The sequence below is a fragment of the Lontra canadensis genome, unplaced genomic scaffold, assembly GCF_010015895.1.
Source record: "Lontra canadensis isolate GAN:19392208 unplaced genomic scaffold, GSC_riverotter_1.0 scaffold174, whole genome shotgun sequence".
Classification (NCBI taxonomy): domain Eukaryota; kingdom Metazoa; phylum Chordata; class Mammalia; order Carnivora; family Mustelidae; genus Lontra; species Lontra canadensis.
The window spans coordinates 640,997-656,327 of NW_022631168.1; the positions used below are offsets into that span (position 1 = coordinate 640,997).

At 58.2% G+C, this 15,331-nt stretch overlaps 1 protein-coding gene across 4 annotated transcripts; it reads right to left on the reverse strand.

Moving 5' to 3' along the window:
* Window positions 1–6,940: 6,940 nt before the first annotated feature.
* Window positions 6,941–14,946, reverse strand: IRAK1 (interleukin 1 receptor associated kinase 1). Of its 4 annotated transcripts, XM_032846325.1 has the most exons (14): window positions 14,716–14,945; window positions 14,460–14,627; window positions 14,212–14,343; window positions 14,009–14,118; window positions 13,632–13,820; window positions 13,334–13,398; window positions 13,068–13,182; window positions 12,186–12,304; window positions 11,532–11,739; window positions 11,089–11,154; window positions 9,171–9,407; window positions 8,179–8,614; window positions 7,651–7,794; window positions 6,941–7,158 (listed from the first exon to the last, which is right to left on the reverse strand). In XM_032846325.1, the coding sequence occupies exons 1-14, from the start codon at window positions 14,849–14,851 to the stop codon at window positions 7,097–7,099; spliced, it is 2,187 nt and encodes a 728-aa protein (XP_032702216.1). In that variant the 5' UTR covers window positions 14,852–14,945; the 3' UTR covers window positions 6,941–7,096. The 4 variants fall into 4 exon arrangements, with proteins under 4 accessions (XP_032702216.1, XP_032702213.1, XP_032702212.1 ...); XM_032846322.1 differs by lacking the exons at window positions 6,941–7,158; window positions 7,651–7,794 and having other exon boundaries at window positions 7,900–8,614; window positions 13,632–13,835; window positions 14,009–14,109; window positions 14,716–14,946; XM_032846321.1 differs by lacking the exons at window positions 6,941–7,158; window positions 7,651–7,794 and having other exon boundaries at window positions 7,900–8,614; window positions 13,632–13,835.
* Window positions 14,947–15,331: the final 385 nt, after the last annotated feature.

The window sequence follows — 15,331 nt, forward strand, 5'->3', positions numbered from 1 at the left end:
ATTTACCCCAAAGATACAAATGTAGTGATCTGAAGGGGCATGTGCACCCCAATGTTTATAGCAGCGATGTCCACAATAGCCAAACTCTGGGAAGAGCCTAGATGTCCATCAACAGATGAATGGATAAAGATGTGGTATATATATACAATGGAATACTATGCAGCCATCAAAAGAAATGAACTCTTGCCATTTGCAATGACGTGGATAGAACTAGAGGGCATTATGCTGAGCGAAATAAGTCAATCAGAGAAAGACAATTATCATATGATCTCCCTGACGTGAGGAATTTGAGAGGCAACGTCGGGGGTTTAGGGGTTAGGGAAGAAAAAAATGAAACAAGATGGGATCAAGAGGGAGACAAACCACAAGAGACTCTTAATCTCACAAAATAAAGTGAGGGTTGCCGGTGGGGAGGAGTGTAGGGAGAGGGTGGCGGGTGATGGACATTGGGGAGGGCATGTGCTATGGTGAGTGCTGTGACATGTGTAAACCTGACGGTTCACAGACCTGCACCCCTGGGGCTAATAATATGTTAATAAAAATTAAAAATTTTAAAAAAAGAAGGGGTCCAAGACGGGTGCCTGGTGGTGCTCAGTGGGTGAAGCATCTGCCTTCAGCTCAGGGTGTAAGGGTCTATTTTACTGTCCCTGCTCCCCTTCCCCCAGGGGACTTAAAAACAAGTCCCGGAGACCAGCTCCAGGTGTGGAGGCCAAGGAAAACAAGGCTGTACCCACCTCGAGTCTGGCCCTGACAGGAGTACAGCCATCTTGGCAAAGCAAAAGCCGGCACCTGGCACTGTAAGAGTGGGTTAGCATAAGAACGGCCATCCTGAAGGCCGGGATGCCATTTCACTGAGCGGCCCTAACCGGCCCACACGGCATACGTGAATTGAGACAACAGAAAGTAGCTAAAACCTGAAAAAACAACTTAATCATATACCACCAGGGCGGTTAGATGGTGGTGCCACAGGGACCAAATGTTAAAGAAAAACAAATACTTAACTTGCAGAGATCACAATCCTGCAAGACAGGAGTCTCCCTTGGTTTGCAAACGTCCTGGTGGTTTACAACAAAAAGGCCATTCTTCAATGGCCCAATTTCCAGAGACAAATGGCTCAGTTCCTCCAGGCCAAAGGTCGTCCTCCCCACCACAAAACTGTGGGAGGTTGAAGGAGAAGGAAATGTAGTTAAGGTGAAAGTTCTTCTGAACCTAAATCTCACTTAACCGCCAGGGTGACACCGGGGTGGCAAAAAGGTTAAACAAAGTTAAACTGTCAAAGTGGGGTGCAAGAGATGTATGTAGCCATGAAGAAGTGCCTTGAAAATTTTATATAAACCCTTGGCTTTGAGTGCTCAGGGTCCTTGTTGAAACCCACTGCGCCGGGCAGATACTTGGACCCCAGCTAGCTGGAAATACACCTCGCTGTGTGACTTGCATTATCGAGAGTGTTCTCTGACTAATTGAGGGGTGGTTGACTCCGTACCCTAACAGCATATAACAAACACAGGTCATGATCCTGGGGGCCTGGGGAGGAGTCCCGCATCAGGCTCTCTGCTCGTTGGGGAGCCTGCTTCTCCCTCTCCCTAACTCTTCCCGTTCATTTGTGCTCTCTCTCAATCAATCTTTTAAAAAAAGGGAGTTGAAGAGGCCATGGGGAGATGTAAGGAAATAGACAACTATTTTTTTTTTCTCATTAAACTTTTGTTTTAATGGGTCTCAAAATTCTGTGACAGATTTTTGGTCAAGTTGTTTCCATTAAATAGAAAACTATTTTGAGAAGTTTGGCTACCAAGAGGAACAGGGGCACGTGGGTGGCTCAGTAAGTTAAGCATTCAACTTTTTAAAAATATCTTATTTATTTGAGAGAGAATGAGAGAGAGAGAGAGAACATGGGGTGGGGAGGGCAGAAGGACAAGCAGACTCCCCACTGAGTGCAGAGCCCGACACAGGGCTTGACACCAGGACCCCGAGATCACAACCTGAGCCAAAGACAGACACACTTAACTGACTGAGCCACCCAGGTGCCTCCAGCATCTGACTCTTGATTTCCATTTAGGTCACGATCTCAGGGTTATGAGATTGAGCCCTGTGTTGGGCAGCATGCTGGCTGTGGAGCCTCCTTGAGATTCTCTCCCTCTGCCCCTTCCCCTGCTCACTCCTTAAAAAAAGAAAATGAAATAAAATAAACTGTTTAAAGAGGAACAAAGAATTGGAGTTGTGATTCGAGAGTGGTGTTGGGTCGAGAATGGATGCTACTGAGACAGATGTGATGATGCAGGAGAAAGACGGGGTGACATTAGGAGTGAAGAACTCCTCAGAAGAAGGAGAAACTTGTGACTCTGGCCATGGCAGATGACAAATACTAGAATAGCCTTCTGGTTGTAAACAACTAGAATGCAGGCAAAATATTGAAAACAACAGGCAGTGCCAGACTGTGATCAGAAGGAAACCAAATGCAGTGACCCCAGTGAGCAGCCTGGACTTCTGCCTTAAAGCTCTTTCAGATCATGGTGCAGGAAGGGGTCTCCTGAGTTGAACCTGTGGCCTCCGTTATTAGCCCTAACAAGCCAATAGTGGAGAGAAAAAAAAAAAAGATCAGAAACATCTGATTAATCCAGAAGAAGTCAGGAATGGAGGAGAAAAGGAACAAAGAACAGATGGGACAAAAACAAATAGCAAGAGGGTAGACTTAAAGCCAACCATTAAATGTAAAAGGATTAAACAGGCCAATTAAAAGGCAGAGATTATCAGAAAGGTTAAAAAAGAAAGAACAAACCACGTGCTGTCTACAGGTGCACTTTATTTATTTTTTTTTTTTAAAGATTTTATTTATTTATTTGATAGACAGAGATCAGAAGTAGGCAGAGAGGCAGGCAGAGAGAGAGAGAGAGGAAGGGAAGCAGGCTCGCTGCTGAGCAGAGAGCCCGATGCGGGGCTCGATCCCAGGACCCTGGGATCATGACCTGAGCAGAAGGCAGAGGCTTAACCCACTGAGCCACCCAGGCGCCCCTACAGGTGCACTTTAAATAAAGACCCAGGCAACTTCAAAGAACAGAACCGAAAAAAAGTATCCAGATATCAATTAAGCATAAGGAAGTGGGAGTGACTACACCCAACAAAGCAGGTAGCAAAAGAAGGAACATTACCAGAGATGAAGGGGGGGGGGTATTTCCTAATAATAAAAGGGTCAGTTTGGGGTGCCTGGGTGGCTCAGTGGGTTAAAGCCTCTGCCTCCGCCTCAGATCATGATCTCAGGGTTCTGGGATCAAGTCCCACATCTGGCTCTCTGCTCAGCAGGGAGCCTGCTTCCTCCTCTCTCTCTGCCTGCCTCTCTGCCTACTTGTGATCTCTGTCAAATAAATAAATAAAATATTTTAAAAAATAATTGATAAAAGGGTCAGTTTATCAAGAACAAGTAACAGTGCAGGATGCCTGGGTGGCTCAGTCAGTTAAACGTCTGACTTCAGCTCAGGTCATGATCTCAGCGTCCAGGGATGGAGCCCTGTATCGGGCTTCCCCAGGCAGTGGGAAGCCTGCTTGTCCCTCCGCCTCTCCCCCCACTTGTGCTCTCGCTCCCTCTCTCTCAAATAAATAAAATCGTTCAAATGGAAAGAGCACATAACACTCCTAAATGTGAATGCAGCCAACGGAACTTCGAATTAGATGTAGCAAAATCTGACAGAACCCAAAGGAGAAGGACAAATCTACAGTTACATTTAGAGACGTCGCTACTGTTCTCTCAGTTGGCCAGAGCAAACTGGGAGAGAAAATGAGTTAGGATACTGAAGACTTGGATACCTCTAGCAACCACCTCGAGCTAATCTACATTTCTAGAACACACCACCCAACTCTAGAATGTACGCGCTCTTCAAATAAACATGGAGCATTCACCGACCAAAACCATGTGCTAAGCCATAAACCAAGTCTCAATAATTTTAAGACATGAAATCAGACAGAGTAAATTCTCTGTGCTACAATGTAATTAAAAGCACCTAAAAAGTGATAGGCAAAATCCCCAAATAATTGGAAATTAAATCTACATCCAAGGGGCGCCTGGGTGGCCCAGTGGGTTGAGCCTCTGCCTTCAGCTCAGGTCATGATCTCGGAGTCCTGGGATCGGGCCCTGCATCGGGCTCTCTGCTCAGCAGGGAGCCTGCTTCCCCCCTCTCTCTGCCTGACTCTCTGCCTACTTGTGATCTCTCTCTCTCTCTCTGTCAAATAAATAAATGAAATCTTAAAAAAAAAATCTCCTTCCAAGGAAGTCATTGGTTAAAGAAGTAATCACAAGGGAAATTGGAGAACACTATGAACTCAATGATAATAACAGAACATATCGAAATGCACAGAATGTTCTCAAAGGGAATTTATAGCTTTAAACGCTTATGCTAGAAAAAGATTTACTTTTTTATTTTAAGTGATGCTTCACTGACCAAGCCATCCAGATGCCCTGAGAAAAAGGTTTAAAAGAAACGATTTAAGGTTACACTTTAAGAAACTGGAAAGGATGAGTAAATTAAGCCCCAAATAAGTTTTATTACTCTAAAATAAGTACAAGAGGGACGCCTGGGTGGCTCAGTTGGTTGGGCAGCTGCCTTCGCCTCAGGTCATGATCCCGGCGTCCTGGGATCGAGTCCCACATCGGGCTCCTTGCTTGGCGGGGAGCCTGCTTCTCCCTCTGCCTCTGCCTGCCATTCTGTCTGCCTGTGCTCGGTCTCTCTCCCTCTCTCTCTGACAAATAAATAAATAAAATCTTTAAAAAAATAAAATAAAATAAGTACAAGAAAGGAAATTATAAAAGAGTGGAAATCATCAATAGAAAATGGAGAAAAGAAGGAGAAAAATTGAGACCAAAACTTGCTTCTTTAGAATGACCAAACAAAATCAATAAGCTTCTATCTATGCTGATCAAGAAACAAAGAAAAGACACAAAACACCAATGCAAGGAATGAGAGGGGCCATCAGTGCAGATCCTGTAAAGGGTGGGTAAAGGGGTATTATCAACTGTATGTCAACTTAGATACAACAGGCAAATTCCTTGAGAGACACAATTACTGAAACAGACACAGGCAGAAACAAAATGCGAATGGTCCAGTCATCTGAGGGAATTTAATCTTAAGATTTTATTTTTATGTAATCTCTAGCCCCGACATGAGGCGCACACATGACCAACAGAGCCAGCCAGGCATCCCTTAAGGAACTGAACTTGTGAGCTTCCCACAGGGGAAGCTCTGGGTGGAGATAGCTTCACTGGTGAACACTGAGGGACACCAAGCACTCCCGAGCCCTTTAAGGACACAGGAGAAGGGAAGGCTTTCCAGCTGGTTTTATGCGGGCCCCGGTACCAAAACCAGAGACATGTTACCAAAAAACTGCAGGTCAATGTCCCTCAGGAACACACAGGCAAAAATTCCCAAGAGATACTGGCAGTGGCTAAAGACAGAATGACAGCCATTTCGCACCCAGGTCTGAGAACAAGGCAATGACGTCCGTCTTCACCACCTCCACATAACATGGGTTCGAGGCCCTAACCAGTGCAGTTGGCAAGAAAAAGAAGGGAAAGGCATACAGATTGGAGAAGAGGCGAGAAGTACCTTTATTTCTGGAAGAAATGGCTGCATATGGAGACTATTCCAAGATGTTTACCCCCAAAATGCCTAGAGTTTCGTCCATTCCTTGATTTTGGTACCAGAGGATGAAACAAAAACCTGCTGGAGCTACTAACTGAATTTAAGCAAACCTAAGTAATGTGGAACACAACTCAGTTGCGGGGATCGAGCCTTACATCAGGCTCCCTCTCCGTCCCGTGGTCAGCGAGAAGACGAAATGAAGGGTTTCAGTGGCTTGCCTGCTGGACTCCTGGTTTGGGCTCAGCTCGTGATCTCAAGGTTGGCAGACGGAGCCTTGAGATGGGCCCACGCGCCGGGCATGGAGCCTGCTTGGGATTTTCTCTCTTCCTCTCCTTCTGCCCCCCCCAACCCAAAGGAAAGAAAATGAAATTAAGGTACCATCTACAATAGCACCAAACCCCACAAAAGCTGTCGGAAGCGGGAACAAGGGCCCCGGAGGACTTGTTGGGGGCGGGGCAGGGTGGCGGGTCTGACGCTGGGCTGGGCAAGCTAGGATCCCCGAGGTGAAAAGCATCGGAAAGACTCGAGCCTCTCAGGGCGACAAACTCCACGAGGACAGCCAGAGATGGACACGTGAGCTTTTATTCCTCCCGGCCAGCTCGCACTTGGGCGGCGCCCGGCTCTGCGGGGCATGTAGTGTGACTGGTGACCGCAGCCGCAAGCTCGGGCTGCTTTCGAGACGACCAATGCCAGGAGACCGGACTCGCTCTTCGGAACGGGAGTCCCATCTTCTTCCTCCCTGTCTGCCTCACTTCCAACTCCCCACATTCCTGGGGCCTCCTGCTGTCGGGGAAACTCGAGGTTGGGGCCTAGCCCTGAGTGAGACCCAGCCAGCGGGCTCTGGAGCCTGGGCTGGCTTGGGTGTCCCCCGGGGGGAAGGGCGGGGGCCTGGCCAGCAGGCCATCACATTAGGCTTTGCCGCAGGGTCCCCGGGGCAGCTCGCAGACACGGGCCTGATGAGAGGGGAACCCCAGAACGTGCACGGCTTACTTTTCCAAGTTACGAACGGCGGGGAGGGCCCCGAGACCCATAGGCTCTGTTCTACGGAGAGGCCAAGTCCAGAGAGAAGGGCAAAGGGCCGCCCCGGCCAGATCCCAGGGGAGCCAGCTCCCTGCTCCACACTACCGAACCGGCGCCCCCCCTCCCTGCTCCTCCTGGGCCTGAGCAGCCAGCAGCCCGGGCACAGGCATTCCTCTCGTGCCCCCCTGCACCCCTCCTGTGAGAACGGCTTTCCTGGCCCCCGAACGCCTGAAGGCAGTCCTCTGAGAGGCCCCGGCCCTACGAACGGCTTCTAGCAGCGGGCCGGGGTGGCTCAGAGCCCGCCCGGGCACCCCGCCCTGGAGCAGCTCTCCGCCCGAGGAGGCCCCCACCGCGCCCCACCCGCGGGCTGCTGAGGACTCGAGAGCACGAGAACTTCCGACTATGAGAACTTCGACTTCCAGGTTTGGGTTATCCGCCGGGTGAACAGATCAACTCTGAAACTCATCACTCTCCTCGGGCCCCAGCCTGTCTTGGGGTCCCACACCTGAGCCTGCGGAAGGAAGGGCCGCCGGTTAGTACACAAGGGCCCAGTGAGCACACAAGGGCGATGCCCCAGCTGCCAGGAGGCGGGGCCCAGGGCCGGGCCGGGCCTCACTCTCAGCCCGGAGCAGTCTGTGCAGTCAGGGGTTCCTGTTCCTGAGCACTTCTTCAAAGGGCACCTGGAAGGGAAAGTACCTTCACATGTTCTGGAAGCAACTGGAGGGGGGGATGGCACCCCTAGTCTAAAGGAAGGTGTTGCTGTCGGGAGGAGGTGAGGGAGCTCCCACAAGGCCTTGTCCAGAACACAAGTTCCCTGAGTTGGGGGAGGGGGCGGTGGCAGGCCGGGCTTCTAGCCTTCGTGAGGAGGCCCCGCCTCGCTGCCCTGGAGCTGTCCCACACCCTCAGGGAACAGACACTGCGCTGCTCGCCTGTCAGGAGGCCCTGGAGGCAGGCCACCCAGCTGCAAGCACGCGAGGGGCAGCAGGGACCAGTCCCAGGGTACCTGGGAGGGAGCCGGATGACAGCAGCTGCAGGCTGTCCAGGACCCCGTCCTCGTACAAGGCCAGCTTCCGCACCATCTTCTGTCGAGCCGGGTTGATGATGATCTGTGGTGGCTGAGAGACCACGGAGCTGCTCAGGATCGATCCTGGGGCGGAGAGAGCACCGTCTCAGCTGGGGGGGGGGGGTGCCACGGGCCCTGGGAGCTCCTCAGTGCCGCTGCTGGCCTCACAGGTCTTCCCAGCCCCCAGCTCAGCTCCCAGCCCCTTTGGGACGGAAGTCCTCTGTGCCATGTCTGCAGGAAAGGCCTGGAAGGGGCCACACTGTTGCCCTGGCTCCCGGCTAGGCCAGGAACCCGGCCCTGAACAAAGCCTTCCTTGTTCCCGGCTTTCAGGAAGTGAGCTCCTGGCCTCTTGTCACCCACCTGGAGGTCAAGGCCTGGAGCTTGCTGAGGACAGACTGGGGGTGGGGTGTGGGGACTGTCACCAAGAGAGGCCCCTGATCCCTCTTCCCGGCACCTGTCCCCAGCTACCTTCCATAGCTGTCAGCTGCGGCCCCGGGCCACTCCCCCAGCTCGACTCCTGGGTGGTGCCCCCTTGAGTCCAGCCGGCCTTCCCCAGGGGTGCCGGGGCCCACGCCGTGGCCCCTTGCCCCGTGCTGCCTGGCCAGGCCGGGTCTGGGGGGCAGCTCCGGCTCAGGCGCCAGGAATGCAAGGCGGCAGACAGGCCAGACACACTCTCGTCACTCTCCACGGGCTGGTTGGGGCCCTTCTGGAGCCACTCTGGGGCCCGGGCTGGTGCTCCCGAGGGGAGCGCCTGGGGCTCCGGGGGGCTGGCACCACACGGGGCACTGCTGGGCTGGGAAATGTAGGAGTTCTCCTGCGGGGAAGAGGGGCCGAGGCCAGCAGAATTGGGCTCCGGGACGGGTCCTGCCACGGCCGCCTGCAGCTTCTCTAGACTCTCATACACCTGTGGGGGGAGAGGGGACTCTCAGGGCAGGACAGGGCCCTGCCCCAGCGTGCTGCCGTCCTACCACAGGGCGGCTCTGGGCCACCCGGGGGCCTCAGGGCTTTTTATCCACGTCACAAAGACTGCCAAGAAGTCACTGGCCACTAAAGCGAAGGACTGAGGGTGGCTTTTGTCCGTCTTCTGGAAAGCAAATCTCACGGCCCTACTGCCCTCAAACGGAGCCTCCCAGTTGCCCCAGTGTCAGAGGGAAGAAGCGGCGCTTGGGCAGGGGCCAGAGAAAACGCAGGTGCAGTGGCAGCGGAGTGCCCCGAAGGGGGCCCCCGTAAAAGCCCTCTGCTCCTCTCCATCTCCCAGGTGGGGTCTGGCGGGGGCCTCCAGCCACCCCAAGCAGAACTGAAGAGCAAGCTAAGAACGTCTGGAGACTCTGTCCCCAGGAAGCGGTGTGGCAGGTGCCATGGGCAGCACCCGGAACATGGGGTTTCTGACAGCCACCCCCTGCCACGGGCAGCCAGTCTCAGTGGCTTTCCATCCCTACCCCACCTCCTCCCAGGGCTACCTGGGTCATGGGGGGTCTCCTCTTGGCCCGGCGGTGCAGGCAGCAGCAAGCCAGCTGGCCCAGGGCCAGCCCCAGCTCGGGCGGGCATGGGCCAGGCCTGGGGTCCAGGTGCTTCTTACAGATCTGGGCGGCAATGGGGGCAGCCCAGGCATCTGTGGCCAGACCCGCTTGCAGTGTGGTCCGGGTGCTTTTCAGAGTCACCCCGGCCTCCTCAGCCTCTTCTTCAACGAGGTCCTTCTGTGGGACAGATCCTATGAGCTCAGCCACCCCCGGGCGGGCATGCCTCCAGCCCCCTTCCCCAGGCTCTCATCGCTGACTCCTGTGGTCTTTGCTGAGATTGATGAAACACCCACTGTGTGCCCAGCTTTGCCTCAGGCCCCTGGGAGCCAGCAGCAGAGCGCCCCGGGCCCACCTTTGGAGAGCTGACTTCCCGGTGCGGCAGAGACACCAACGAGCCTCTAAGGCAACAGGAAAGCCCAACAGATGGGCCACGGGGCTTCTGACTGGGGCCTGAGCAAGTGGTTACTTGGGAGCTGGGATCTGAAGGCATAAACCAGCCAGAGGTCAGAGCCAAAGAGGAAAAGGAGCACCCCGCAGAGAGGTACCCAAGGGCGCAAACAGGACTGGAGGCCATGTTGGCTTTTGAGATGGGAAGGACCAGGAGGAAGCACCTGGGTCAGGGGGTGGCCTTTCAGGCAGAAGGAAAGACTGAAACCAAGGCCCTGGGGCAGGCAGTGGGGAGCTGGCTGAGTTTGGGGGACAGAGAGAAGGCTGGTGATGGCAGGACCTGGGGAGCAGTGGCCACATTAAGGGACTGGGCCTTCACCCCAAGCACAGTGGGAAAGCAGACGGGCTGCCACGATCTCGTTTTATTTTTGAGACATTGCTTTGGCCACGGCATGGAGAACAAATGGGAAAGGTGCAAAGAGGCCCAAAGAAGGACCCCCGAGGGAGCCGGCACGCCGCCCTGGGGCAGCTACAATGTGGAGAGCTGGCTCAGCTCTACACATGGGATGTGCAGACGGACGCAGAAAGTGAAGGAAGGACAGCCGCCAGCTGGCTCCCCGATTCTAGCCCAGACCCCCCGAGACACGATCCCGGACACACACAGCCCCGAGCCGGGGAGGGGAGCAGCAGGCGGGCGCAGGCGTGGACTGTAAGGAGCCCGCGCTGCCCGCCGCGCTCCCGGCACGCGCCCAAGGTCTGTTTGCACGTGGCCGAGCGGGCCCAGCGAGGAGCACCGTCAGGCTGGGACTAGGACCCGCGCCACCTTGGCCCACAGAGAGGCAGACAGAAGCGACGGGGTGGGGGCAGCCCCATTTCCCCCCGCATCCTCTCCCAGGGCCCTGTGTTCTGTTTGCCACTGCAGCTTCTGACCCTGGAGCCCCGGGACAGCCCTGCTGGGATGCCCCCTTCCCCGCTCCCATTCCAGGTGGGGTCTGGAAAGGCCCCAGTGTCTGCAGCAGACAGACAGGTTTTTCCTCAGCAAGGTCAAGGGAAGCTGCTTGGAGCCCTGCCTACTTTCACAGATGAGTCAGCAGTAGCCGAGGCTGGCTTCTGTGGGGCACTGATTCCAGATCATTCCACCCTCCAGGGCTGCACCTGTTGGTTATCAGGAGTAGCGCTTCCCTGCCTCCCTCCCTGCCTCTCTCCCCCCTCCCACCCCCTCTCCCTGCCTGCCTGCCTGCCAGCCTCCCTCTCCCCTCTGCCTCCCTCCCTGCTTCTCTCCCTCCTCCCACCCCCTCACCCTGCCTGCCTGCTTTGCTCTCCCCTCTGCCTCCCTGCCTCTCTCCCCACTCCCACCCCCTCTCCCTGCCTGCCTCCCTCTCCCTTCCACTTCCCTGCCTCTCTCCCCCTTTCCACCCCCTCTCCCTGCCTGCCTCCCTCTCCAGTCCCTGCCCCACCTCAGGACGCTCACCAGGTACTTGGTCCGGGCACCATGCGTCCTCACGGCCCTCTGGCCAGCCAGGGTCTCCAGCACTACCTGGGGAGGGCAAGACAGAGAGTGTGGCAGTGGCTTCCGGGGCCGCAGCAGGGAGGGAGGGCCCCGTGCGGCGGGGCTTGTGGGCTGGATGGGGCGGCCAGGCCCGAAGAGGCCACCGAGGCTGACGGGCACAGCCCTCGGGCGGGCAGATGAGGACAGCGGTTTGGAGGGCCCACGTGAGGAAAAGGATTGCAAAACTGCAAACAGGAAACGAGATGCAGGCAGTGCCCCACAGGGCGGGAGGGCCATGTCAGGGACAGAGGGGCCCCGGAGCCAAGGCTCCTGTCAGCTTCCTGCCAGGTTGGCCTCTGGTCTGCTATGGAATGATCCAGGCCCTCCTGTCTTTGCGTGGCCGAGGAAAGGGGCCAGGCGCTCACCACGCCAAAGCTGAAGGTATCTGTGTCCACGGCCAGCCTCCCCGTCTTGACATAGTCCTCAGGCAGGTAAGCCAGGGTGCCACGCACGGTCTGCGTCCGGGCCACTGTGCTGCTCTGGCCGGGACTGGCCCCTGCAAAACGGCTGAGGCGGGCCAGGCCGAAGTCTCCCAGTTTGGGCATCAGTCTCTCATCCAGGAGGACGTTGGAACTTGGGGAGGGAAGGAGCAGGGTCAGGTTGGCCCCGGCCAGCTCCGCAGCCCATGCTTGCTGGGCCCCGACAGCACCGGACTCGGGGTGGCCCAGCTACCGGGGGGCTCCCTCACACGGTTCAGTCCCTGCTCGCCGGGGGGTGGGACACCCATCCTTGACCTCTGCTTCCACACCTGTCCCACTGCAGGTACTCGGTGACCCAGGGCCCCCAACTCTCCGATGTCCCAGGCCTCAGGGTTCCACCCAGTCCCTCACCTCAGCCTCAAGCGGGAGAGGGCGGACCTGCTCTTATGGGAGACACCCAGAGCAGGGCTCCTTGGGACTCGGAGGGCAAGGGCCTCTGCTGCCTGCTGGCAGAAGGTTTGGGAACATCATTCCCTTGCCACAGCCTCCATCCCCACGGTGCTCAGAGGCCCCGAGGGTCTGGCTTTGTCCCCTCCTCACCTCTTGATGTCCCCATGGATGAGACTGGGGCTGTCCTGATGTAAGAACTGAATGGCGCGTGCTGTGCCCAGAAGGATGTCCAGTCGCTGAGGCCAGGAGAGTGGGGGGCAGGCCTGGGTCTAGAGTGGCAGAGGAAGCAAAGGGCACAGGTGAGGCTGGGAGGCCATGGTTCCTTGACCCCGACTCTCCTTCCACCTGTCACTGTGGGTTCTACACAAGCCGCTTCATTCTCTGGGTCTCAGTTTCCTCTTCTGGGAAATGAGGAGTAAAGTCTGCATGAGCCGCTTCCCCAGGAGGTGGGCCCCGAGCTACTGCGCTGCTCTGTAAGCACGAGCACCGTGCTTCCCGGAGGCACTAGGACTCGGGGCGCTCCTCCTTCTCCCTGGGGCGACCGGGATGGTGTCGGAGGCATTCTCCCCGGCCCCGCCCCACACAGCACGCTTGCCCCAAGAGCCAAAGTGCCCTACGTGCCGCTGCCGGCCCTTGTGGCTTGCGGGCACGTGGCCAGAGGAAGGTCAGCTGCAGGTCCAGACGGCGCGGCTCACTGACCACTGCCCCCCCGTCTCGAGGGCCACACTGACAAGACCCCCCAGCTACTCTGCTCGTAAAAGGAAGGGGCAAGAATCGGGGCCCCGAGTCCATAACCCCCTTGTCAGAGGCAGCATGACCCAGGCTCCCAGGCCCGCGGAATGGCCCAGGGGAGAGCACGGGAAGGGTGCCAGGCAAACGGGCGGCCCACCTCGGGTCCAAGCCTGGGCCTGGCCCCTGCCCACTGGCAGGATCAGCTCACAGGGCCCGAGAGCCCAGGCCACGCACCCCGCTTCAGTTAGGCGCTGAGAGTGCTGTGGGCCCCGGGAAGGGGGCCCGGCTGCGGACGGCTACCTGAAAGTGGAGGCGGTCTTCCAGGGAGCCATTGGGCAAGAAGCCATAGACGAGGCAGTAGAAGCCGCTCTGAGCACAGTAACCAGCAAAGTCCACGATGTTGGGGTGACGGAACCTGCTTGGAAAAGCAGGACCTGAGCACTCTGGCCCCCAGCCTCCACCATGCTTTTCCAGCTGGTTGTGGGGGTGGGCCGGGCCTGGCGGGCTCTGGGGCCCTGACCTGGTTCTCCCTCTGCCCCTAGCCAGGAGGGATGCCCCAGACTCACCGGGACAGCTGCTCCACTTCCGTCAGGAAGCTCTGCTTCACTGTGATCCACTCCAGGTCTGCCCCCTGCAGCCCCCAAGGGAAACAAGGGCGGAGAGGCAGCATGAAGCTCCTGGAGCCAAGGCCTGATGGCCACTCTCACTGCCACCTGTCCTGGGCCCAGAACCACCAAGGGGCTGGGGACCTTGAACTGGGCAGTCAGAGGGCGAAGGAGGTACATGGGGAAGCAGGGGAGAAGAACCGGAAAGCGGGGGTCTGTTGACGACCGGCCAGGGCCCTCTCGAGGAAGGCACACCCACCTCCTTTAGCCTCTTCACGGCGTACAGCGTGTTCCTCATCACCGCCCGGTACACACACCCGAAGCCGCCCTCTCCGATCTTCAGCTCCTCTGAGAAGTTGTGGGTGCCCTGGGAGATCTCATTGAGGGGCCAGCAAAACGGAGAGGCCTGGGCTCCCTGCAGGGGGGACACTGGGCTCTCCGGGTTAGTCTGTGGGCAGAGATCCTGGATCAGGTGAGGTCCTCTGTTTGCCCTGTGGCCTTAAAGTCACAAGCGCCCCTCAGCCCAGCTGCCTCCTGGCTGGCCCTGTTGGGCTGGCTGGGGTGCCCCGGTGTACCACAGGCTATACTGTTTTGCTCCTTGTCTTGAATCTTTCCCTAGGGGCAGGACCCACCTACCTTGGTGGAGGAAGGGGCTGGGTATGGTGGTGGTGGTGGTTGCTGGCGGGAGGCAGGGCTTGGGACAGGACCGAGCTCAGCCCCAGAATGGGTCTGGGAGCCTGGAAAAGCTTCATAAAGTTACCAGTGAGAGGCAGGCACAGAGCATGGTCAAGGTGGCCCTTTCCAAAGGTCCATCAAGCCCGACACCCGGGCCCTCTTACCTGGGGAGGGGACTGTGGAGGCTGACGTCGGCAACGTCCGGGGGCGGGGGACCTCGGCCTCACAGGGCGCATGGGGGCTGCTGGGCCTCGGGGTGCTGGTGCTGGGGGGCAGGAGAGGGGCAGGAGGGTGCCCTGGGACACAGGGGAAGAGAAGGGCGGTTAGGGCCAGGCGGGGGGGGGGGGGGGGGGGGGGGGGGGGGAGGGGCCCCAGATCGGGGTCCCGGGGTTCCCCGGGGCCGCGCGCTCACAGGCCGTGATGATGTCCCGAGCGCGGAGCAACTGCAGGTGCGTGAGGATGCTCACGAGGTCGGCCACGCGGGCGTTGCGGTTGATCCAGGGCCACAGGACGCTGGCCGTGCGCTGTCCGGAGCGCTCGCACAGCCGCAGCTCCGTCTGGTCGCGCACGATCAGGGCGGCTGCGGGCCGGGAGGCGTCAGGTCTGGGCGCCCGGGACCCGCGGCGCCCCTCCCCCGCCTCAGCGTCCGCCCGCCCGCCGCCACCCACCGAACTGGCACCAGTCGGCGGGCTCCAGGGCGTCCATCACTTTGTAGAAGCGGCACATGACCCAGGGCGGCACCTCGTACAAGAAGTGCTGGGCGCCAGGGGCCGCGGGGTCCCCCGGCCCCGGCCCACCGGCCATGGCCGCCGCCGCCGCCGGGCCAGGGCCTCTCGGGGCCTCTCGGGGCCTCTGGAGGCCGCGGCGGGCGCGGGCCTTGGCCGGCCGGGTCCGCGGACACTGACTCACTTCCCCTTTAAGCCGGCCTCGTGCAGCGTCCCGCGAGGCGGAAGGGGCGGGGCCCGGGGCCGCCGCCATCTTGCCCGCGGCTGCCGCCGTTTCCCCCCCCCCGCGACCCTCGGCCGCACGGGGGCGCCGCGCCCCTCGGTCCGGTTGGGCGGCGAGGCGGGCTTCTCGGAGGCGGGGCCGCCTGAGCGGGGCTCTGAGGGGTGGAGGAGCGCGGTTCCGAGCACCGGGGCAAAGGGCATGGCAAGGGCCGGGCCTGGCGGGCGCCCTGGGCGGCCTCCTTATGAACTCTTGGGCTTCTTTCGGGAGGCAGCGGACATCGTCAGAGATCCCGGGCAGGGCAGGGTCAGACGTGGGTCACGGCCGCGTCCTGTCCCT

Bases quoted from the DNA above. Each gene is read 5' to 3' on its own strand.
- IRAK1 (XM_032846325.1), bottom strand. From the start codon at position 14,851: ATGGCCGGTGGGCCGGGGCCGGGGGACCCCGCGGCCCCTGGCGCCCAG. The intron at 14,344-14,459 runs GTGAGCGCGCGG...CCTGTGTCCCAG, and splicing joins TCGGGACATCATCACGGCCT to GGCACCCTCCTGCCCCTCTC. The intron at 12,305-13,067 runs GTAGCCGTCCGC...CTGCCACTCTAG, and splicing joins AAGACCGCCTCCACTTTCAG to ACCCAGGCCTGCCCCCCACT.